A 24,852-nucleotide genomic window follows, 5' to 3' on the forward strand; every position below is an offset into this window, starting at 1 on the left:
CCGGTTTTCCTCCTCAGTGGCCCCTGGCTCCTAATCCCCTGTCTCCTCCTCGTCTCTGTGAAGCTTCAGCAGCTGTGCTCGGGACAGAGGTCGTGGCACATGATGTCACCAGGGCCCCCAGATCACTGAGCGTTGTGTTTCACCAGGACCTCGAGTAGAGCAGCTGAGTGTTACAGGCTACCTGCCATTTCAGTTTCTTTCAAGATTCATTTTCAAATATCAAGTGCACTTTTGACACTTCATTTAGATTTGCTATACTAAATGTCATCCGTTCAGAAAAAACTGTGTGGCTTTTACAGGTCAGCACAAATATTACATGCTTCACAGTAATAATGCAGTTTCCACACCATGCAACTCCAATGCTTACAAAGAAAGCAGACAGTTTGTTTTTGTTTCAAACACATTTTGAAAGTTTATTAACCACAATCATCTGACTCACACTGAACAGAGCTCACAAACACTTAGAAACTACAATAGTTTCAAATGAAAAATCAAAGAAAGGTTTGCAAAAGATTCATCTGTTGTGTCACAACCACGGCCAACCTGAGCGCTATGTTCTGATTCTAAAGTTGCCCACTGGTTCCAGTCTGCAGAACTACAGTGTTACACAGATGCTTATCTCCCGTTGGTCCCATTGTTCACTCAGAGTGAACAGAAAAAACACATGCATGTTAAAAACAATACTAAGATCTACAGAAAATTTCAAACTGTAAATGTAAATCTGTAAATCTGGTGTTGTTGGTCAGACACAGAGGAGCATTAATATGTCACTAATGTAGAAAAAAGCAAACACACAAGTAGGAGGAGGAATCAGTCCACACATCAGTGCTGGACGAATAAATAATACAATACATGATCAATAACATTCAAGGGGCCTTTGAAGTATTCTGTAAAAAAAATGACAAAAAAGCAATTTTGACATTGCATCATCTCATAAAAACTGTTCATTGAATAGCTCACAGACAAAAACCTGCAGCCAAACTATTTAGACAGTATATGAAATGTTAGGGATCCATTAATGTTGTTAAAAATTGATAGACAGGTTCAAAGTGATTAAAAAGCCAAAAATTACTGACCGAATACACCATCATGGGAATTTTACTTACACAATAAATGACAATGCAAATCAAAAAAGGAAATAAACGATTTGTCAGCATGAAACCTAAAAGATGCCATGACTGAAACTCAGGGAGCAACTATGGCCTAAACATTTACAAGATTACAATCAGTAGCTTTATAAAGTGACATGTATCATTACCATACAGTGATGGCTTTCAGACTAGATAATCATAAGAGCTATAAATATAGAACTGGAGAGCAGGATTCCCAAACACAGCCTTACACACAAGAATATCAATTACAAAAAGAACACCTGGAATTCAGGGATTCAGAGATTGTAATCAAACCAAGAGTTCATATCTTGCACCTCAAAGCAATGAGGATTTGATTGTGTACTGCAATAACTCTTATAGCTGCAAGGTACAAGAAAGTCTTGATATTGTCACTTCAGTTGTCTATAAGACACAAGAATGAACTCATAGGTTTGGATAAACACAAAAACAAATATTGTAATTAAGATTATCAATCCAAAAGAACACAAAACTTTTTTTTTTGCTTTTTCCACCCTCTACAAACTAGTTATTTACTCCTGTAAATATATAATTAACATTCAAATGTGAGTCAACACTTCAAGCAGTAGCATCATCAAACTCAATGCGGGAGGAGGGATGTATGAAACATCACTGTCAGCACAAACAGCTGGCAAATACCATAGCAGCAGAGGTTTGAGCCCCATGTGGTGTTTATCTACACATGAAGTAGGACATGGAGCCCATAACACACAGCTTCACTGTGATCTCCTGCAGCTGAGGGTTACCATGGAGTCGTTTGTGTAAAGGCATAAGTACAATTGATGGGAGGTGTATTGTGATAATTGTGGTTGTAAATGGGAGATCTGGAGTCATATTGTGCAGGACTCTACATCGTTTGTATCTTTTTAAATGAGTGATATTACTGAGTCACTTCAGCGGTTTTGAATGTTTTGGTAATGTTTGCTTTGTTTTATAGGATTCAGGACCCCGTCATTCCAATGACAGGTGCTCACCCAAGGCATTTACTGGTTGTTTGCCAGAAGAGCATGTGCATTGTGGATTACACTCCATTCTAAGTACGCATATGCTGTAAGGAGATCAGTATGGTACAGTGACATTGGCAACAGGGGGTTTCTAACATGCTTGATTGGCTTCAGTTCAAAGCATTGAGCCATTTTTTGTGTGTCACTGTTGCTGAGTTTGCTGATGTCACTTGATAGCTTCTTCATCTTGCAAACACATGGCGTTATTTAGTCAGATTGTGCACAATCAACGCTACTTCTCCATGAGGATGTGTGTAATTGATCTTTGGTGCTTAAGATAGATAGATAGATAGATAGATAGATAGATAGATAGATAGATAGATAGATAGATAGATAGATAGATAGATAGATAGATAGATAGATAGATAGGTGGATGGATGGACTTTATTGATCCCGCAAAAGGAAATTGAGGAGCCTGTAATTTACATACAAAAATGTATAGTTTGATTTGGACCATGTCATGTATATAAATTACAAAAATAACTGAATTTGTGTGCTTGAATTTGTGTGCAACACCATCACATGTGGTGACAATATTTTGTAAGGGGTCCTGGAAAACAGCAAAAATCACTCAAAATGAAGCTTTCATGGGTTAAGGCTGGAGGCTCTGCTGTTTCTGTGGTGGCTGCTGAAACCATGGCAGCTATATAGTGTATGTTATGATTTGAAGATCTGTCAATTGGTCATGTGAGCTCACAGTGTATTAGGTTCTGTTATACGTTATAGATAGGGAAAATAATTTACATCTTCTAAAAACACACAACCAGCCCTGAGGAAATGTCCAATTTCTGCTCTGTTGCCTTCCTCCTTCCTGATAGAGGCTGCTAGTCAACCATTGATTGAAAAGGATGTTTTGATGAATGCCTCTCTCAGTAATAGGGCCCCACTGAAGGACGCCCCTGATTTCAGTGCAACATACCACACTGCAGAGCAAGCAGCTAGCTAGCAAAATAATATCGCTACCACCAACATTTGCAACAGAGCTACCATTTAATTAGAGAATATACTAGAACAAGTGGTGTTACGATCTACTTAAAATACTCATGTCCCAGTGCCGTGCGTAGAGAAATACATCAGTCATTTATAATCACCATGACAATAAAAGAAATCCATCACATCATCATTGCGATGCAGTGGAGCTCAGTCACACACAGACACACGATGTTACAGGCTGAGATGGTACAGAAACATTAGCTGCTGCATGTCAGAGCTCTGTGATCCAGACATTTAGCCCCAAAATGATGCATTTGCCTCATTACAAATGGTAGACAGTCCCTAAATCTTTTATCATGGCGCAACAAATGAATAAATGATGACTTGGTTAATTTTTATCTCTCCTTCTGTCTGGAAAAGCAGGGAGAACTCCCCAAAATACCAGGAACACTTCACAGTTCTCAGTGGAAGCCCCCCCTGGCGTCTCAAGTGCCGTCTCTGCAGGGAAGCTGGGAGAGTAACTTTAAATGAGAGACCTTCTCAATCAGATAGTACCGACTCTGGCAAAGGCCTTGAGAGAGAATCAACAATAATCGGTGAAAATACCAAATGAAAGTACCAGAGTTCATATTCCCTGAACTTTGAGGTTTCTTTCCCTGACGCTGGGGCTTTGCTGCCTGCTCACTGTCAGCGTTGCAGCGGTCCCCCTACGTGCTGCGGTAAGTCTTGATAATGTCTTTGATCTGCCGTCTGCAGATGGGACAACAGGCGTTGGACATCTTCTTTAGTTTGATGCCGCAGGTGTAGCAGAGACACATGTGTCCACAGGCGTAAATGACCGTGTCCACCGCATTCTCGTAACAGATGGAGCACTCGTCGGGCCAAGCCCCTCGGCCTGGTGGGAATGTAGGGGACTTGGGGAGACTGACTGGTGAACTGGGGGTTGTTCCTGTAAATCAAGTGAGATTAAGTTAAATCTAATTATTAAATTTAAAAAAGGATGCTGGGGGAAAGAGAAACAGAGTTATACTTTGGGACAAATATAGTATACTTATACAGTTGGACAAATGGGAACAAACAGTTCAGTTAATTTCAGCCACTATAAAGGTGGAAAGAAACAATTTTAGTACTATAGGTACACTTTGGGACCTATTTTACTTGAACATTGCCACTGTGAGCAAACAGATGTCCTTGTGCTACACTCTGGAGGGAAGAATTGCAGTACTAATCTGATTGTTGGGTGTGTGTTTTGTTTAGTGTTGTGACATCAGGCATGTTTACATAAGTGTGCTGTATGATATAAGAGCAAGTGTCAAATGTGTTATTTTCTCCAGCTGCAGCTGCAGCAGCAGTGGGACCTATTTAGGCTCCTCTATAGTTATTAGCAGCCACAGGATGACATCTGCTCACATCCCGTACTGGGTCCCACCGATCCCCCCCGCATGCTCTCTAGGTGCACCTACCCCCTACTGAGCTGCAGTAAGCCGCGGAGCCCAGTCCTCCATTCAGTACTGGATCAGAGCTGCCACTGCTCAGGGCACTGTGAGTGTGTGGCGATGAGGAGGGCGAGCTGGGGTTGGATGCTGCCTGTGGGTCCCCAACATGAGTAGAACCTGATCACAGCAACCAAAAAAGAGAAGAAGATGAGAGAGGTGCTTTTGTAAGAATTGTAATTAATTCAGTGGCATAGCATAACAAATACTGGAACTGAGAATACTGGAACAAGAGTGACTACTTCAGAGTAACATGAGGTCATCACAGGTCACGACGAGTGAAACCTGCTGTGGCTTTAGATGCCAGGGTGCTTAGACATTCAGTATTTACCAGTAAGACCTAAGGAGCAGTAAGAGTTCTTACAACCAACACGCATCATCAACAAGCACCCTGAATTTCATCCACTTCATGGCACAGTTTTACCTAATGTGTGCTGTGCTGTTTAGGAAATTGCATGACATGGCTTTCGAATGTTTCCTCCACCGGTTTGACAATTTGGGTTAAAAGGTTTGCAACATGGAGTCGATCAGCACAACACACTTTCCTGATCTAACACCGGTGTAGACCAGAGAAATCCAAGCCACTCTCTCCTGTAAATACAGCATTAGAGATCAAATAACACAAGAGGCTGTAGCACACAGAGATAACAGAGAAAGAACGCTCTGTTTAACTAATATTGTTTATCTTTACTGAAAGTTATAAGAAAGACAGAGTTAATGAGAAAAAAATGTGTTAGAGATGCTGATGGAACATTTTCTGGCTTTCTTTAGTACAGATGAGTCACAAGTGCAGGATTTCTTGTCATTATTCAGGCATTACATTTTTACAGCCAGACAAAGTGCTCCTCAGTTTGTGCACAGATATTTATCACTGATGAGACACACTCTTTCTTTTGCTTTATTGGGAATTTACAAACATAGGCTATGCTGCATTCTGTCTACATCCTCCATTTGCATCGTGCTAGAGGGAACAAATGGCAATTCCAAAGTACAAGTGAAGGGAACACATGTTGGAATGCCAGTGATGCCTTGAAAGAGGCATGCCAGCCTTTTGAAGGCCATGACAAATTGGATTTAAAGTCCTTTGCATCACAAAAGCTACAAATGTAACAACAAACAATAACACGCTATGTTAGTTTATTTCTATATTTAATGGTGACAGTCTTACACCAATCTCATGGTATACTCTGTCAATTTAAATGACTGGAATAAGTTACAATAATCAGCAGTGCAGCGACACTGTAAGCTCAACAAATTACGATGTAAATTAGCTGTCTTGCAGAACAAGCATGTAATCATCCACAAAGAATTCCCATCAAATGCTTTGCCGCATCTTAACATGAATGCAGATGACTTGAAACATCAACACCAGCGTGCTGTCAGAAAATAGCAAGCAGACTAACAACTACATCTAAAATCAGCCACTGTAGATATTTTAAACATCCTATTTCAGGCTGTATGGACAGAAGAGTCTTTATAAAGCCTCACTCCTCATGTGATGGACCTTCCTTAGGAACGTTTCATGGTATGTCCGTTTTCCTGGACAGCTGTCGCCTTCCACACTGACCAGTAACACCACACCAACAGCAAAGCACCAGCATGCTGGAGGCATCCTTCTGGTACAAGTGAGAAGATGGTATATGGGTATGTTTGGGTATGGCTGCATACCGGGGTTGCCCTGGGGCTCCCATGCCTGTTGGCGCCTTGGTGTGTATGTGTCTGTAACGTGATGTAACAGGTCATTTAGCGTGTGCTGTTGGAGTGGACAGACATTTTTAGTATGGGGGTACCCAGTGAGAATCAAAGTAACTGTCGAGGCAGTGTTACTGTAACGCACTACCCAGTGAACCATATATGTTCAAGAAAGTATATATATTTATATATATAAATGTATATATATATATGTACAACCACAACTACAAGATTTCTTGGATGACATGTTTGATTTTCTGTACTTTTTACTTCTTTGTTTTTACAGACAGAAAACAGGGATACTCCATCAGTCCATCACAGACTAACATGCACACCTTTGGGCAACTTATTGTCTTAAGCCACCTGACTTGGAGGAAACCTGAGACTGAAAAACTGCTTAACCTGTGAAGAATGTGTGAAGTCCACAAAGAGGAGATTATGTGTGGGAATGGACATAGAGAAACAGGTTGCACAAGAAAATCAGGAGCACAGGGAAAGAACACTACGATAACCTGTTTACTCCCAAATCCATGTCTGTATCAGTTGCTTTGTAATCATCAGAGTTCTCCTACTGCAGTGGTTGATCCAGGCTTGGCACATTTTCAAATATATTAAACGTTAAGTAATATTTAGCTAAAAGCAGTTTTTTGCTGGAGCATTTGGACTCCTGCCACATTGAGAGGATAGGCTTTGAATGAAAAGAGGACACAGTGTTTCCATACTATTCTCATGATAATTTTTCAAATAGCCTACAGTTCAGCCGAATGAAACAACAAATGTTCCCTTATTAACTTCATCTTCAGTTTTAGTCAGATTTTGGACTGAATTGTTTCTGGATCATGGATGCCCAGCCAAGAGTGCTGATGTTTAATTAAATCCCATTTGGGATTGTTATTATGCACGTACAGTCATGCAAATGCCCTACTGGCACATCGCGTGAACAGTGTATGTATTCCAGCACAAATATAGCCAAGTTAACCAGGTCTCTGTTAACCCCAAAATGCATGAAGGTTATAAGTGCTCGTACACCAGATGATGGGAACATGGTTTGGAATCAAGCTACTATGCTTTGAGATAAAACTATTGATGAACAAGTCTGTTTTTCACCACTAAAAGGTGCTGCTGCAGTTTCTCAGACTTTCTCAAACACATTTTTCATCGGTTTGCTCAAAGTTGATGTTCCTGGTCTGATCCCATCGCACCATTGGTTCCCCAGTGGAGCCAAATCCTCATACTCTCTATGCCCCTGTGCCGTCCCCCATCCCACTGCCCATCTCTCAATGTTAATCCTCCCTGGCAGGCGGGCAACTCCCATCCAAGGCATTTGAGCCAGGGCTGACAGTGCCCATCCCTGATCCAGCCTGTTACCAATAGATTAGCAGACCTGTTCCATCCATCCATCCATCCATTCATCCATCTTTGGCAAAGGCCTAATACACGTATCCTCTAAATCAGGCAGCTATGGATGGTATGCAGAGTATGTTACGAGGGCAGTCAGTTGTTTTGGGGATGTGTAGGGGTAAAGGGCAGGGTGTGTGTTTGTATGTTTATGAGGATCACACAGGCTTGCATGAGTGGCCGGTTTTTAGAACTAGATTTCATACCTAATGCCAATAATTGTACCCGAAAGTAGATCTAGTGATTATTTATTCACTTTAAATTGAATCGGGCAAGTAAAAATTATAATACCATCCTTTTTCTGTCTGGGAATATTATAGCTTTGTCTAAAGTTTACTTGTTTATCACCTGTAGGCCAAATATCATCAATTTGTCGCATATGTGTCATAAATAAATGTAACTACAGTTTCACGATGAGTGCAAGAGTCATGACCATTTGTGTAAATAGGCCATCCTGCAAGAAGTTAGCAACCTTGTGGGATCTATAAAACTCAGCAAATGATTTACAATTCTTTTCAGTCACTTGGGTACATTTATCAGATCAGAATTTAATTTGTCCAACCTCCACATCATCCAGTCACTTGTCAAGTTGTTGTAACCTCTCAAGCATATTCTCTATACATTTCTATTAGACTTTTTCTGTAAATGTGTCCTGAATTGATGAACTGCTCTCAGCTGAAGCATCATTTTCACTAATGAAGGGCGATGTATGAAGCGTTAGATCCACCAATGATCAACCACTTCCCTCAAATAGCTCAGAGGTGCATCTCATGAACCTTCAATTGGCAAGCATATATAGATAGAGCACCGCATAGTGCTCCCATTTTTGACAATGGAACAACAAGGACACGAACAGGGTCAACAGCTGGGAATGAGAAAAGGACTAAGGCTGCATGGTGGAAGGGTAGGAAGGCAAAACGGAGGAAGAGGTAGAAGAGGCCGAGGTCAAGCACATAGGCATGTTCCTGATTAAGTAAGGGCCTCGATTGTTGATCAAGTTCTCAGTCATGGTCTTACAATGGCTAAAGCTAGTCAACGGGTGTAGCCCAATGTTGGGAGGATAACCGTGTCCTTCATCATTCATCAGTTTGTAGAGAGAACATTATGTAACCCAAAAATGTGCACAGTACACACAGGCATCTACACAGTGACACATTTTCTTAAAATCGTATTCAACTGATTTTGCATTGCTCTTTTAGGGTATAGGACTGCAAGACTCCTTCTCAAAGGTGGCCATTTCACACCTCAACAGGAGGAGGCTATTTGGGCCATGGCCATACAAAATAATGCCATCAGACTAAGGACATACAGAGTGCCATTATAGAAGAACATTCAATCGGCATCTCATTAATTAACAGGGTGCTGATAAACACCAGATGAGCATGAAACAGCTGAAAGGAATGGTAACAGTATGTACAGGTAAAACATCTATACAGTAACTGTACTTTACAGGAAACAGTACAACAGTATATAGTGATATAAACATCAAACAAAAAGTTCGGAACTTTGTGTTTGGTAGATTATTTCTCTGTTGTAACAATGATTCTTGGCAATACTTTTTATACCGTTGGAAAGCCAAATCTTCTTTGCCAATGCCAAACAGCTTATTCTGCTGTTGCTATTGACTCTTGTTTGGTGTTGTTTGGTGGATTGGATGATTGAAGTCTATCAGTAACAAGGAAGAAACAAGACATGTTGGCAATTTTACAATTTATTCATTTAACAAACAGTCAGGAGCCTCACTAGCGTGTGGAAGAACCATACACAGCCACAACAGCCTGGCACCTCCTCCTCATGCTGGTCACCAGCCTCGTCACACACTGCTGATATCGAGATAAGATTCTGCAACCAGTGGCAATCCCATATCTCCACAGTCTGGGACCGAACTCCATCCTCCAAGATGACAATGCTCACCCCCACAGAGCGGGGTTTATCAGAGACTGGTTGAGGAGTGAAATGCAATCCCACAGCAGTGTGTGACCAGGCTGGTGACCAGCATGAGGAGGAGGTGCCAGGCTGTTGTGGCTGTGTATGGTTTTTCCACACGCTACTTTGGCTCCTGACTGTTTGTTAAATGAATAAATTGTAAAATTGCCAACATGTCTTGTTTCTTCCTTGTTACTGATAGACTTCAATCATCCAATCCACCAAACAACACCAAACAAGAGTCAATAGTAACAGCAGAATAAGCTGTTTGGCATTGGCAGACAAGATTTGGCAAATTTTTCACGAGCGCATCCCACATACTCAGCTGTGCTGCTCATCCCACAAATGCATGTTCCTTACAAATGGGGCACCATTTAAAAGGGGACTAAACAGGCTTTCCAACGGTATAAAATGCCAAGATATTGCCAAGAAGCATTGTTACAACAGAGAAATAATCTACCAAACACAAAGTTCCGAACTTTTTGTTCAATGTTTACAATACAGTAAGTGACTTGTAAACAATTGCTTCGACTGTAGAAAAGAACATGCAATATGCAAATGTTAAAATGCAACTGTCTCTTGTCCTAAATGAAAATACATAAATTCATCATGAATTCAATTAATGAAACTAATTTCTATTAGTATCTTCTGGGATATAGCATATAAGGGAACAGGAAACAAAAGAACCACCTCACAACTTCATTTACCTGGATGAGGCTGGCTTCAACCTGGCCAAAGGCAGAAGTTGTGGCCAAGATGTTATCAGCCACAAAGCTACCCTTAGTGTGCCACACCAACGAGGAGGGACCGTCACTATGTGTGCTGCTATTTCAGAGAATGGAGTGGTAACTCGTACTTCCATTGTAGGGCAATCCAATACACAGCATCTCCTCACCTTCTAGGACACCCTCTCTACAGGGATCTCATCTCTGATCATGAGAGTGGTCTGATTCAGGGTGATTTGCCAAAGTATGTGGGATAAATTGGGATGATGTGAGTTTTCATGGCTCAAACACCATCAGGCAATGAGTTGCATGCCGCAAGATACTGATGGAACTCCTCGCATCCTATATTTTGACATGAGAAATTGATAATGTAGGGAAACAGCAGATAAATGTGAATGAGTATTTGCTTGAATGTTTGGAAGCATTTGCAATTTAATGAAAATAGATGATGTGGAGGTTGAACAAGTAGAACAATTTCGATCTGAGAAATATACCATAGCGACTGAAAAAAAACTGTTATTGAGTGAAGGGATAATACCAAATAGAGTGAAGGGGTAATGAGAGGGACTGGAATGACTGAAAAGAGAAGAGAGGAAAAGGGCCCTCAGAGATAGTTAACACAAACACTCCCTTGGTGAAATGCAATCCTCAAAAGCAGAGGTACGAAAATGGGTGGCCGTTAATTTAATTGCTGTTTTTGCTCTGAAGTGCTATGAGGATGAATGTGCACTTAGGCTAAGTTTTTACCTCCATGTTTTGTTTAGGTCATATAAGAGCAAAGCAGTTAGGAGGTAGAAGTTTAATGTCATACATTACCAGTCTGCATTGAAAATCTTTTCTTCTCACGGGTAGAGTTTATCTTAAGAGAAATAGTAGTTCATCTTCTTATCAGGGGAAGTGTGTGCTTACATACTGCACATATGTTTGAATGTATACATTTATGTATGGATGAGATGGATCACTGAATTGTGTGCTTTTCACACAAAATGAAGCCTTCATGGGTCAAGGCTGGAGGCTCTGCTGTTCCTGTGGAGGCTGCTGAAACAATGGCAGGTATATACTGTATGTTTGTATGTATACTGTTGTGATTTGAAGATCTTTCAATTGGTCATGTGAGCTCACAGTGTATTAGGTTCTATTATAGGTTATAGATAAGGAAAATAATTAAAGAACTACATTAAATAAAAAAAAACAATCAGCCCTGAGGATATCTTTAATTTGTGGACATTTCTAGATAGATAGATAGATAGATAGATAGATAGATAGATAGATAGATAGATAGATAGATAGATAGATAGATAGATAGATAGATCATCTGTTTCATTTGTTGAGAGATGTGAGAATTGTGTGAAAGAAAAAGTTTGGGAACCACTGTCCTATTTCACCGCTCACTTACTATGGGTTAATAATATGCATTATGTGTGATAGAGAATGTTAGAATGACATAGTGCCGTCTGATCGCACCATGTAACATGTGAGCATGTCTGATCATTAAAGATGAATAAAGAAGAGAAGAGGGGCGAAGAGAAGAAGAGGAGGAGAGGAGTGTGGCAGCTGCTGTATATGAGGAGGTGGGTGGTGAGATGCTTCACTTGAGCATGAGCTTGCTGACATTTTAATGGTATCTATAATACATGTGAAGTGGGTCAATGGATGCGTCCTATTTCCATGCCACACGGAACCTGGTCCCTCCATCTCTCTCAAGTTCTCTCCGTTCAACTCTGTCAGCTGCTCTATAATGAGGTTTTTGATTTAATCAAACTAATAGGAAATCCATACAGTCTATGAATGATTATGAGCAAGTGTAAAAGTGATGATATACTTAGAAAAGTACTAATATAATACTACTACTACTACTAATAATAATAATAATTCAAAGGAGCTTAGTAACGAACAAGAGGGATCACAGGATCTACACAGGTTCTACCAGCTTCTGTGGTCTTCCAGAGTAGGTCTTTTACGTTGAGATCTCAATCTTACTATCACAATGCATGTAGATCATGATTGTTAAAGAAGCAGTTGGAAAGGATCCCTCTAATGTGGTTAAAAAAAGAATAGATTTCCATGTTCTAATTTTCATACAGGCTTTTTAAATCTTTGTCTGAAACACCCCCTATCAAACAGCTCGGCTCTGGTTGCCTCACTCACTTCATAGGTGTGTGTAACCAGGTATCTAAGTGGGTAAATTCAAATGTAGCACATGTTGATGTTAGCATGTTCCATTAAAAGCACAAGTCATATTAAAAGCACAGCAGTTCAGGATGATTTTCCAATCTTCTCAATATTCAAAACATACTCCCTATAATATTAAGATTTTAAGACAAATATATTACACTAAACTACATTACATTAAATAAAACAGGTTGAAATTATGAACATGAAATTGTCTTCTCTTCTGTGTTCATATTTATCTACATTTGTAACCATGGTTTTCAGCTAGTGGGACTTCAGTTCAATTAGACTAGAAACATAATAAAAAGACTTTGTAAAAAGAAAAGTAATTTACTCCTATTCTGAACACTTTTGTTACTGCTATTACAACTAAAGCAGCCTTAATCCACAGCTTCATTATTCAGTGCTCAAGGCTGAACTGAGCCCCTCTGATGTATTTGTTTGAGTATCCTAACAGCACCACTTTATGCTTTGTGTGAAGTGAGAAAGCTCAGCAGTGACTTCATCTAAAATATGGACACCCAGTGGAGGAAACCAAGCTTTCAAGTTTAACATCCCTCCTTTAAGTGTAACTCCTGGCTCAAATTCAGATTAAAAAAAAGGTTGAATCACCCTGTGGTCACACAGAGCAATAGATCAAGATTTGCTACAGCCAGATAAGAGACAACATCCTAATACAAAGCAGCTGGAATGCAAAGGTGATTTACACTCTGAGGGAAGTTCCGAGATCCCGGCTGATAAGGACGTGTGCCTCAGACCAGGTTCATTGTTCTGCTGTTCCTGTTTTGTTGTCTGCCAAAGAGCTCTGGTTTCAGTGAATCATTGCTCAAAACACACGCACAGATGCAAGGTGCTGTGCGTTGCCAACATTTCAATACTAAGTGATTGCCCAATAACACAAGACCAAACAACACTTACCTTACCTACAGTCTATTTGGTGTATTGCTATGGGAGATGCCAACATAACTACTGACAACCCACAAATCAACTGAAGTTAAAAAAGGAAGTGAAATGCAGCGTGTCAGTGGAGTTTTTCCTGAATTGATTGCATTTTAAAGCACCTGAGGTGCTCTCTAAACATGTCGGCTCACACTGTGATTTGTATTGACATGCTGTCACGCTGTTTTACTGTCAAAGGATGTTAAATGGATCCAATAGGAATAACACGAGTGATAAAGGTCAATTTAAGATTGGCAATACAACTGCAATAATACAATACTTCAATTTATTTAAAATTTAAAACATCTTATAATCTCTCTCTCTCTCTCTCTCTCTCTCTCTCTCTCTCTCTGTCTCTCTCTCTCTCTCTCTCTCTCTCTCTCTCTCTCTTTCTTCCCATTGCTCGCTTTTTGGTTTCCTCTCAAAGTTCTCCTTTAACTTCCTTGAACCTCTCCTTCCTTTTCCTCTAACGTCACTGGACAGTAAAGCTGGATATATTTATAGACAGCTCATCCTCCAAACACGAACAGTTATGGCTTTTGAGGAGGGCCAGTGTTGTTTTGACATTTCTGCTTTTTAATCAATTGCCTCTACTACAGCATGTGACAATCTGCAACAATCTGTATTATTGAATTATTATGTATGTGGCGTTATGTGATTGAAATTGGCAGAGATGGAAGTAAGCTTATTCCTAGTAACAGATCTTGATAATGTGATTGTAAATTATTATTCTGGCATGTAAATGTCTTAACAGGAGCATGCATTTCCTCCAAATGCATGCAGAGGAAAATAATAGAGGGATGTTAGCTTTTGTCTCTCCACCCGTTGCTACAACTTTGAAATTGATTGATGATTGTCATTTCAATGTCATTTCAATGACAATCATCAAACGTGGATAGACACAGTCACCCTCGGCTTTTCTTACTCATCTTTCGAATGTGTATAGAGGCTTTGCGCCTGAACACACCAGTTGTAAATATAGTAACAAACAAACAAATCAAGTGCTTGCCCGAAAGCATGACCCTCGGCGCTCGTCACAACCACAGCTGTAATTTCTAAAAGGAGAAGTAGTGAGCCTTAATTGACTGTCAGAACATTCAAGTGAGGGCAATTAACACAAATGGATTTCAAACCCTGAGAGTAAATGACTTCAGTGTGGAGCCCACACATTGCTACATTGCTAAATGAAGATCAATATCCTGATCTGTAAGCTTCTGTTCAAGATAGATCCCTGTGCTTAAAGGAAGGTTATTTCCACAATAAATTAAATTCACTTCACAAAATAAAGCATGTAATCATTTGAAGAGAAAAGGGCAAAGGACACAATCAGTATATTCAGTTTAAAGTAACTAAAATGTTACTTAATAATAAAAATAATTGTATAAAGAGCTGGCTACCTTCAGTGTTACTGAATGTTAGAACATGCAATGCTGATAAATTGTTCAATATACAGGTATATGTTATTTATCTCACCAAATTTAAATTACATGGGATGTCTGTAGTGAAGTTTCAAGTGTGAAGTTTGACTTCACAGCGGTTTCCATTTTTTTTAAGCTATGAAAAAGCTCTGATATGTTGACAGTATGCCACCATCACAGACGAAAATAATGCCTCGCTGGTGAGGAAATTCTGCAGACCAAACCTGAGCTTAAAGCAGAGTGAATACTGGATTTGTAGTCATTAAATGGGCAGGAACATAGATACAGAAACTTACTCATGTTGCCCTGTATCTGGTTGTGTATACTGTATATGTAAATGTTTGATAACACAGTAATCATGGGGTGATAATATGTCAGGACTGTGTTTAGTGTTCAGCAAACCTAGTGGCCAAGATAAATGTGATATAAAGAGTGCATAATGTTTTTAATTATTTTAATAAGTAATTCTTACTGGTAATGAAGAATATCTCTTGTTCCTGTTTCTGGTATATGTCTATAATAGTTGCAATTTGTAATTTTTTTCGTTTTTTTTTTTTTACATATTCAATAATGTTGCAGTAAAATGTAAGTAAGTCATCTAATAACCTTGGTTGTTTCCTTTAAAAACCCATAAAGTTGTATTTGACCTCAGAGGTTAAGTCATTACTTACCCAGAATCCTCAGCTGAGTAACTGCCCCATGCAGTCCAAAGAACATCCAGAGTGGGCGGGAGTTGTCCACACACACCTGCATGCCCACATTGGTGCCGTTATGGCTGAGGATGATCTCCCCTTCCTGATTGACCAAGAAGCCGAGGATGTCACTGCTTTGGAGAGGCGTAGGCACCCGACAAACTGCCCAAAATTCCTTTCTGTCCACCAAAGCCTCTGGATTATAGGGCAAGTCACTGGGGCGTAACACTGCCGGGTCACAGGATGTCACGCCGTAGGACAGCGAGCCAGACCGCGATGGGCTTGACTTGGTGATTTTTATGAACACAGTCTCTCCAGAGCGCAGGGGCCGGTTGGTGAAGACCAGTGTGCGCTCCTCACGTGAATGCTCAGAGCGAACCACTGTCTGCTCATCCAGGGTCTTAATGTGGGCACCACGCAGCTGGTGGAAGTGGAGGTCGCTCTCAAGTGCGGGGGGCAGCAAGGAGCACTGCTGGGAGTTGAGTGAGTTCTGGGGAATAGGGCATGCAGAGGAAGAGGCTGAGGCCAGGTGGAGTGTGTGGCGGTGGGCATGATTGTGGGTGGAGTCTCTATCATCCTGCTGCAGGTTGAGGTCACACAAGCTGACGGACAAGCGAGAGTCATCCGCTTCACGACGCAGGGAAGAGGAGCGCACTGTGGTGAAGGAGCGTGGGCGAAGACACTCGGGAGGAACAATCTCACTGTCTGCAAAGGGAAAGACAGAGAGGAAATTGGATTTCAGACAATTTTACACTTCAGCCTTCTGTTTGAAAGAGTCATGAACACAAATTGCACACAAAAATTTGCGGTCTAAATGCCTGAAATTGCCTTTTTAAGCTGAAAACCATAACTTACTTTGTTGTTAATTTCATTATTCTATGTCATCTGTGTGACAGGGAGCTTATGCCATTCAGAGTAAAACATTAAATATGATGTGTACCTTGGTGCCTTCTGGCTATAATATCATGCAATTTTGTTTTACCATAATGCAAGTAGTGGATTGAATGGATTTTACAATGGATAATTGACAATTTGCTGTGATAACTGTAAAAAGAGGAAGGAAAGAAGCCAAAGGTCACAGAGAAACATTTCCCAAACTAAGATGAGGCTGATTGTTGCTGTGCAAACAGTGCATGGTTAAAACAAATAAGGATAAGATGATTAATTAAATGCAACTTATTTTATAAAGGAAATTAAAAAGATGCAATACGAAGTATTTCGCATTAGTCACAGAGCTCCATGACAGGCCATGTTTTTGTTTTTAAGGCATTTCTATTGTCTGTTCAGCACAAGATGTGTTTTTCATTCGAAACAAAAGAAGCAGGCAACATGCTATACCTACAAAATCAACTCAGCCAACAGTGCCATCCGACTGTGTAATTAAGCCATTACAGTGTATCATTAAGTGTTGAAAAGCAGATTTATTGGCGGACACTGCGGCTACCAGAGTCGGCAGTGCCACCAAGAGCTGACAATAATAAACAGCAATTCAAAAATCAAAAAAAATCACTTCTCTCTGAAAGCCAAACATGCATTAGTGCTCTACATGTTGAGACCCCATTAAGTTTGAGGAGTGCCAGTGTATAGTATCCCCTAATGGACACACACATTATATATCAGATAGATGAAGAAAGCATGGAACAGATTCAACATCTGAACGGAGCTGGAGCAGTTGTTTATCGTGGGCTTTGATGAGCAATTTACCCAAAACCTGTTATAATACTTTGTAGTCCCAATAATGAGAAAATAGTTCAAGGAAAGGCTGAATGTGTAAGATAGACTATCAACAAAAAAAGAGAGCAATTTAATTTACTTTTGGAAATTGCAGAGTGTATATTACTTTCTTAGTGGACTACAGCAAATGAATTTCTAAAAATGTTTTCAAAGATGATGAAATGATTGGCCAGTCAGTTGCTCCAAAAACTGTGCAAAGCTGAATCATCAAAGTTCACAATAGCAGACGATACTTAAAAGGAGCAAATATGTTTGAATTGTGTTTGTGTCCTGTGTATTTGTGTGTGTGGGTGTGTGTGTATATGTTTGTTGCATTCCTTGCATTCCATAGTACAGTATCAGAGCCATTTATATCTACTAATATATGTCCCTCCTCTTACTAATGGCTGGGTGAATGACAAACACACACAAAGTCACAGTCACACTAACACACAAATTCAAACTGTTAATAAGACAGAGGAGGCAAGAGAAGAATAAGACAAAGGAAATAAACAAGGACCTGCAATCCCCCCACAAGGGAGGTTATAAAGATACTGAGAGACCTCATCAGTCACTGTGAGATGTAAGGGACAGCAACAGAGACAGCGTGGGTTGGGGGAGGAATGAGGATGAAACACAGCGACTGACTGACTGAAGTCGTCTTTGTGTCTGGAGAGTCTCTCCAGTCATGGTCAACTCTGGGCCCCTCTATCTGTTCAGGACCTGAGAGCCTGCTAGTTAGGCCAGAGACCTTCACTACAGATAAACCTCTTAGCCTCAATTTCCATCACTGTGGGACAGTCTGCTCACCACTCACTGCAACCTGTAACTGGGGAAACAGACCAGCCACGCTTCTGATGATTCCCCACAGGGACACAGGTCAGATGCATTTACAAATGATGAAAGAAAGTCAGTACAACCTAAGATGTGTGCAACTTTAACAATAGGATTGCATAAAACTCCATTTTTTGTCCAGTTATAGAGTTCAGTGTTATTTATTCTGTCTTGATTTAATTAGTGAAACTCATTAACACAGTTCTTCAAAATAGTTGAGTTGATTTGTCTTGGGTCAAATATTCCATTGTCAGATTGCTTCACTTATTTAAAGAACGATTTGTAGTGCTTAATAATAGACTAAAACAGGATGAGAGGGAATATTTTTTAATGTTGTAAAATATCCTGTCCACTCAGCAGACAATGGTGTTTTGGTGCACAAGCAACATGTGCTGACTAGTTACAGGCTGTTGGGTCAACCAAGTCAGTGGGATTATGGCTGCTTATCTTCGCTCATGCTGCTGTCTAAGAAGATTAGAAACAAACTACTGTCACTGGAAAAATCATGTCATGAGCCACAGTCAAGTTCTACATCTTAAGTAATTCTTCATCTATCTTGCTAGTAAGAGTATGAATACGCACTTCACAATGGCATCGATCTAAATTATAAATTAATGTTTAACTGAGGTTACTGTTGTTGAACTCAACACTTCCTTATGAATTAGTTTTGTCTAAAGGACTTGTTTACTTAGAAATTCACCACAGTTAGTGCTGATGGGTTAAAAAATGATTGCAGAGACCAAGGCATGTGTCCCAATGTCCCAAAAAGGGCAAAATCTTGTGGCAGTTAGACAGTTCTTGATCCTGAAAACCCCGGCTACGCTCTTATTGAAGTGTGCAAATACAGCAGCCTGTTATGCTACACTACAACACTGCAATGGAAATTGATCAATGTGGATGTCATCTGTGACAACAACAGTTCACTCAAAGGCAGAGCAAGTCCTCCAATTATGGGTGGACGGTTCAACTTGTTTGTGTGTGGGTGAAATCTCAAACCAGCCAATATTGGAAAGGTTTGGCTGACATGCACCATGTCACCACACACCATCAAATGATTGGAAGGGTTTAAACACTCGAACATGGTTCTTGAACAAAATTCTTTCAGCTCCTCTTTTGGAACATGGATAGGTTTGGTAAATGATTCTGTAAAGCAAATCTCCAGGAATCAAAAGTCATTTTTGAATTAAAATCATTCAAACACTGGTGACACGGTGTGATATAGAATCTGATTTCAGGGATGCACTTGACACGTAGTGAATGACAATTACAACTCCTAACTCAAGCTCTAACTTGGCAACCGGCCAAAAACTGAGAGCTGTTAAAGCCAAACTGTTTAACAGGCTGTTATCTGAAGCAGCTGGGGGAGCCTTATTGTTGATTGTACAAGGTTCGGCAGCACGCCACGCCAAGATCCTCTCTGCTGCCACAGTCATGCAAGTATAGGATTTTCCCTCACTGCTGACCTGGCGGGTCCACATTTAGATCCAAATGGCATAATTTAAACTTAAATATACATAACTTAAACTTAAACATAAACTTAAAGCTCTTCATCGGCTGCTGTCAAATAACAGTACTTTTGAGTTCAAATGAAATATTCCAGTCCCTCAATTTCATATTCCGAATTTCTGTTTACTCCCTGTTCACATTCAAGGGTTCTATGTGTGTGTTCTACTGCAGTTCTGCATCCTGTGTTATTCTGTATTCGTGTTAGTTATACGAGTAGTTGTAGTGTTTAGTAATGTGTGAATAAACACTTCACGTAAATTTAAGGAGAATTTTTTGTTGTTGTTTGTACTCACATCTTTGGTCCATAAACTGTTGGATTGTGTTATGTTGCACAGCCTTTACAAATCAGTACTTGTTTGAAACCCCTTTGTAAAACCCCAGTGTTTGTCACTCAGAATTAGTACACTGACCTTTATCAAATTATATCAGTGGACAATCAATCCAATAATCATGTAATTACATATAATGTATCGGTTTGAAACTGTTTAACTAGCGATGGCAGAGGTCTCCTTCGTGCATGACCCCCTGTGAGTGATTTGTCTGATTTAATGCATCATCACTAAAATGCCTCTGATGATGCTCTTGTACTGGAAAATTGAGATGTACCCTTGGACCCTCAAATATCGCTGTCAATTAATATTCGCTGCTTACCCACTTGTGATTAATGTGTAATACAAGTAAGGCCCTATAATTGTGCTAATTGATCTTTCAGAGTGGTATAAAATGAAGAGGACAGCACCCTGGTACACGGGGCAGCGCCCAGAGACTGCTGATCAACCATCAAACACCTCTACCCTCAGAAGTGTGTAACAGTTGGCTGTGAGTCCCTAAGGCCCACAACAGATGATGACTAGCATGCAAGATTGGATTTCTTGCTATAATTCCTTTACTATCAGATTCTCTAATGAACTTTGAGGCCCTGAAGTTCCTTTAAAGAACATAAAACGCCCCAGAAAACTAACAGCTTGTGCTTAGTAAAGTTCTAAAATCACAAAGAAGTATTTCCTCATTTTGTGGTTTTTCCTTAGTTAGAGAGCAATTTGCTGGAGAGACGTCTTCAGTGAACAAGAGATGATCAATCTGATGAGGTCAGGTTTTGCAGTGGGCCCACACCTCTCGTTTTGCCTGGGGTTACTCGGTCCTCCTCCGGTGCCTAGTCGTCCCTGGTCCCATATAACAGTGGATTTTGTCACGGGACTACCCATGTCCAAGGGCAACTCGGCTATACTCTCCATTGTGGACCAATTTTCTAAGAAGGTACATTTTGTCGCTCTGCCTAAGCTCCATTTTGCTCTTGAGAATGCTGAAATTCTTGTTTCCCAGGTGTTCCAACTGCATGGAATACCGCAAGACATTGTGTCCGACCGAGGATCTCAGTTCACCTCCCAGGTTTGCAAGGCTTTCTGCCAGTCTGTCCTCAGGGTTTCATCCCCAGACCAATGGTCAGATGGAGAGGGCCAACCAGGATTTGGAGGTGGCTCTCCGTTGCGTCACCGCTTCCAGACCCTCTGCCTGGAACGACTATCTGCCGTGGGTTGAATATGCTCACAATTCCCTGACTTCAACAGCTGGAATATCACCTTTCGAGGCTGCTTTGGGCTACCAGCCTCCTTTGTTTCCTGCACAGGAGGAGAATTTGGCCGTTCCCTCGGTGCAACACCACCTGTGTTGCTGCCGTAAGACCTGGAGTGCATGATTTTGGATCGTCAGTTTTTTCATTGTGTTTCATTTCCTGAACTTCCTGGAGGTAGATCTAATCACTTCGATTTTCGCTGCAATCGATCTCCGTGTCTCCAACCACCTTGCCAGCTTCCTTGTCCTCACCTGCCGCTCGGGATCCTGTGTCTCCCACTGCTGCTCCGGACTACATTCCCGAGTGGCAGTGCTTGTGGTTTTATGTTCCCTGATTTTCGTGCTGACCGCATTTATAATAAACGCCTGTTTTCTGCTTTGACCACAACTTTGACCACAACTTCTGGTGTTCTGGTGTTGTGTTGTGGGTCCGCGTCTTCAAAGTAAAGATTGCAAGATCTCAACAGTGTGATTGTGTGGCTTCTAAAGCTACTGCTGCCCATCACTCTATCCTATATTGGATTATGATGGGAAGACTGTTGCTGGACCTCCAGGCCATGCAGAAGGAATAGAGCTGAGGATTGGATGATGATATGCAGGAACAACAATGGACAGAGCAAAGAGGGAGAAGGGAGAGATTAAACAGAGAGACTGAAGCCAGGAGAAAGGGGGGAGAAATCACTGCCCATGAAAGTGCGGAATATATGCCAGGGCCCAAGCCTCCAAAGAGCCCCTGTTTGGCTCTAATACTGATCCATGGCAGATCACACATGACCATCTTAAATTTAGTCCAAAAAATTTTTTTTGTGTCTCAATTGTCTTATGTTCCATTTATAGCTTCTTCCCCATTAAAAAAAGTAAACTCATCTAAAAAAAATATTTTTAAATGTGTTTGCCATGCTTTATTCACTATTTTTCGAAAGTAATCAAATGCTGTGCAGATGAAGGTAGAAGAGCATCTCTGCCTGTCCATTTGTTAGGACAGGAGAGTATAACATTTACTGTGCCTGAGTGTGATTTTGTCCACTAGTGACCTCACCAGCTGCTGCCCACAAATCATGGTGCACCTGCGTTTTTTAGTTGATACAATCCCTTTGCCCTATTGGTCCCTTTCAAATGCACCACTCACAGATGGTCCCTCCCATTGGCTGAGGCCAAACATGGCATTTAAAAAGGACCATTAAACACTGTGCTACTCCCTCCTCTCTCTTCTAGGAGGACGCTATAAAGATGCAGCTGCTGAGCACTTTTGGTTCAGTTCATTTTCAATCCAATGTAGCACCTGTTAGGTTGAACCATTAATTTATGCACTGGAGTGTGAGACCTATGGGCCAACTCCTTCACTGGACTTTTAGAAAACGTAACCCCTTTTGGCTTGCCTGTTTTCATTTTCTCCTCCAAGCAGGTTTTGATTAGAGTAATTGAGCACCTGCTCGGCTAATCCATCACAAATACAGGGACGTGGGCGATGGGAGATGGAGGGAGAATTGCAACGTATCTATTTTGGCCCAGCGCAGGCTTTGGCTCATGATCTAAATGTTTTTGATTGGGGAATAGTCGCAAAGCAGGTTAGCTAATGCCATGCATGGGGAGAGGGAGAGAGGGAGAGGACGGCTTAGTGGCTTTGCTAGCTTGTGCAGATGGAACGTGCCAGGCCTTTGAGCCAGTGTTGGATTTACAGCTGACTCTTTTGCCCTCTTTCCTTCACTCTCTCTCTTTCATACACACAATCTAGCTCACATAGCTTAGCTTTATCCGTTGTCTTTAGAGGGTTCATCTGATGTCATCAAAGCGAAATACAGACCTTAGAGAAATCTGAAAGTAAGAAAAGGAGAACAAACAGTTCTCAGAATTGGTTAGTTGTGAATACACATGAGTGAATTGCATGGCGGTAAGCAAAGTGCACATTGCTCAACTGATGACCTACACATGGGAGACCAAACCAAGACCCACATAAACCATCAAGAATAGTAAGTACGTAGTGAGTAAGTATAGCAATAGTGAGTAAGCCATTTCATCTGAGGCTTGTCCACAGTTCTACAGTTTCCTTCATTAGCAAACAATATACTATATTTCACAATAGCTTCTGGTTCAGAGACCCTGTTGGATGCTGGCAGCTTATGCTAACTTGCTATCAGATGAAAGGACCCATACACAGAAAGGTAAGAAAATAAAATAAAAAATAAATAATGTTAAAAAAAAGGTATGTTTCTGGGAGATAAACTGTTTTAAATGGAACGTAATAAACGTCTCAGTAAAGAGAAAAGTATCCGGAAGGAGACAAGCAGAGGGCACAGCTAAAAGTCAGTGTTGATAGTGGTCTAGCAAAGTTACATGTATAGCTAACATTTGGCTAACATAGTCAATCACTGACAGAAGTAACATTTGTAAAGTTTATTTTCTGTATTTAATATTTTAAAAACTAAAATGTTTACGAACATTAGCAGTGAAATGTACTTGTGTCTCTAAAGTTTTTCGTAGCATTTATTTTTGCCATCGTGTGTAAACTCTATCCTTTAACTTTTGAGAATTTCAATCAAGCTAAAATATAGAGGAAAGAAAATAAGAAACAGGGAAAAGTTAAGTAGGGTAACAAGGAAAGAAACAGAATAGAAAGTTGACAATGTAAGATATAGAAAGAAAGGAAAGAAGGAATGATTGAATAAAGACACAATGGAGAAAGGACAGATAGAAGGAAATCAGAGAGGAATGGTAGGGAGGACGGAAGGCATGGAAGAAAGACAAACAACAATGAAAGACAGGGAAAACAAGGAACTCATAGGAGAGTGGTTATCAGTGATTAATACAGCAGGACTACCTAAGAGAAGATCCTGCATGCTTATGTATAAGTGAAGACATATTTGCAGTTAAGCTACCCCATATTCACTGATGAAGGACAGACCATTTTAGCTGCCTAACCTCGACCACCACAGACTCATTTACAAACACAACAAACCTTAGTTGTTTGAATATGAGAAATTATTTAAAAAACAGAATGTGAGGATGGAAAATGGAAGATGACATGAGGACACAACTGGAGACAGCGAAGAGACTATATGTGGTTAAAAAGAGAAACATCCAGCTGGGATGGACTGAGAATGATAGAGACATCTATCCAAGATGTTTTTTGATGAACAGATAGGGCATGGAGTCAGGAAGACAAAACAGGGTGTACGGGTGAGAGAGTGTTACTCAGAGACTGAGCGGGGAACAAAATTGGACTGACCAGCCGAGTGAGTGAAGGACAGAAATAAATAAAACACTGTGAAAGAGAAAGAGAGACAAAGAAGGATGGAGTCAGGGGGTCTTTGTACTAGATGTTTGGGATGTTCTTTATTCCCTAGTGTTGGCGCAATCCCCAGTCTCTGATTGGGTTGGGGCGGCTTTGAAACCCAGAGCAGCCGACTCCCAGGGCTACACATGGCCATAACAAAGATTAGGCAAAATGCCCAGTAAGTCACAAAAGCCCAGTCCCTTAGGTCATCAGCAGAATCCAGCATGTGCTGCCCCTTCTACTCCAATCAGCATACCAGGACCACAGTGTTAATACGCTCCATCATAAGGTTGCTACATTAAAGAACTTGTGTTTTTCTCATGTGCTTGTACATCCACTCATGAATCCACTAGCTTCAGATTGGAGGTACTAGTATTTTAGTTGAGCATTTCCAAATTGGGAGATGTCGCATTTGATTACTTGCTATAAAT

The 24,852-nt window shown here is 40.7% G+C and overlaps 1 protein-coding gene across 1 annotated transcript in view; it reads right to left on the minus strand.

Annotated features, from left to right (window-relative positions):
- Positions 1 to 454: 454 nt before the first annotated feature.
- The window catches only part of neurl1aa (neuralized E3 ubiquitin protein ligase 1Aa), a 42,384-nt gene continuing 17,986 nt past the window's right edge, over positions 455 to 24,852 (minus strand). The window contains exons 4-6 of the mRNA XM_076147984.1: positions 15,502 to 16,227; positions 4,531 to 4,680; positions 455 to 4,016 (exon numbers count right to left, since the gene is read on the minus strand). Of these exons, the coding sequence (XP_076004099.1) occupies positions 3,775 to 4,016; positions 4,531 to 4,680; positions 15,502 to 16,227 (1,118 nt within the window). The 3' untranslated portion in view covers positions 455 to 3,774. The remainder of the gene's footprint in view (positions 4,017 to 4,530; positions 4,681 to 15,501; positions 16,228 to 24,852) is intronic.

Source organism: Genypterus blacodes, unplaced genomic scaffold, assembly GCF_046128005.1.
Source record: "Genypterus blacodes isolate CSIRO-AG114 ecotype Tasmania unplaced genomic scaffold, CSIRO-AGI_Gbla_v1 ptg000039l_1, whole genome shotgun sequence".
Taxonomy (NCBI): domain Eukaryota; kingdom Metazoa; phylum Chordata; class Actinopteri; order Ophidiiformes; family Ophidiidae; genus Genypterus; species Genypterus blacodes.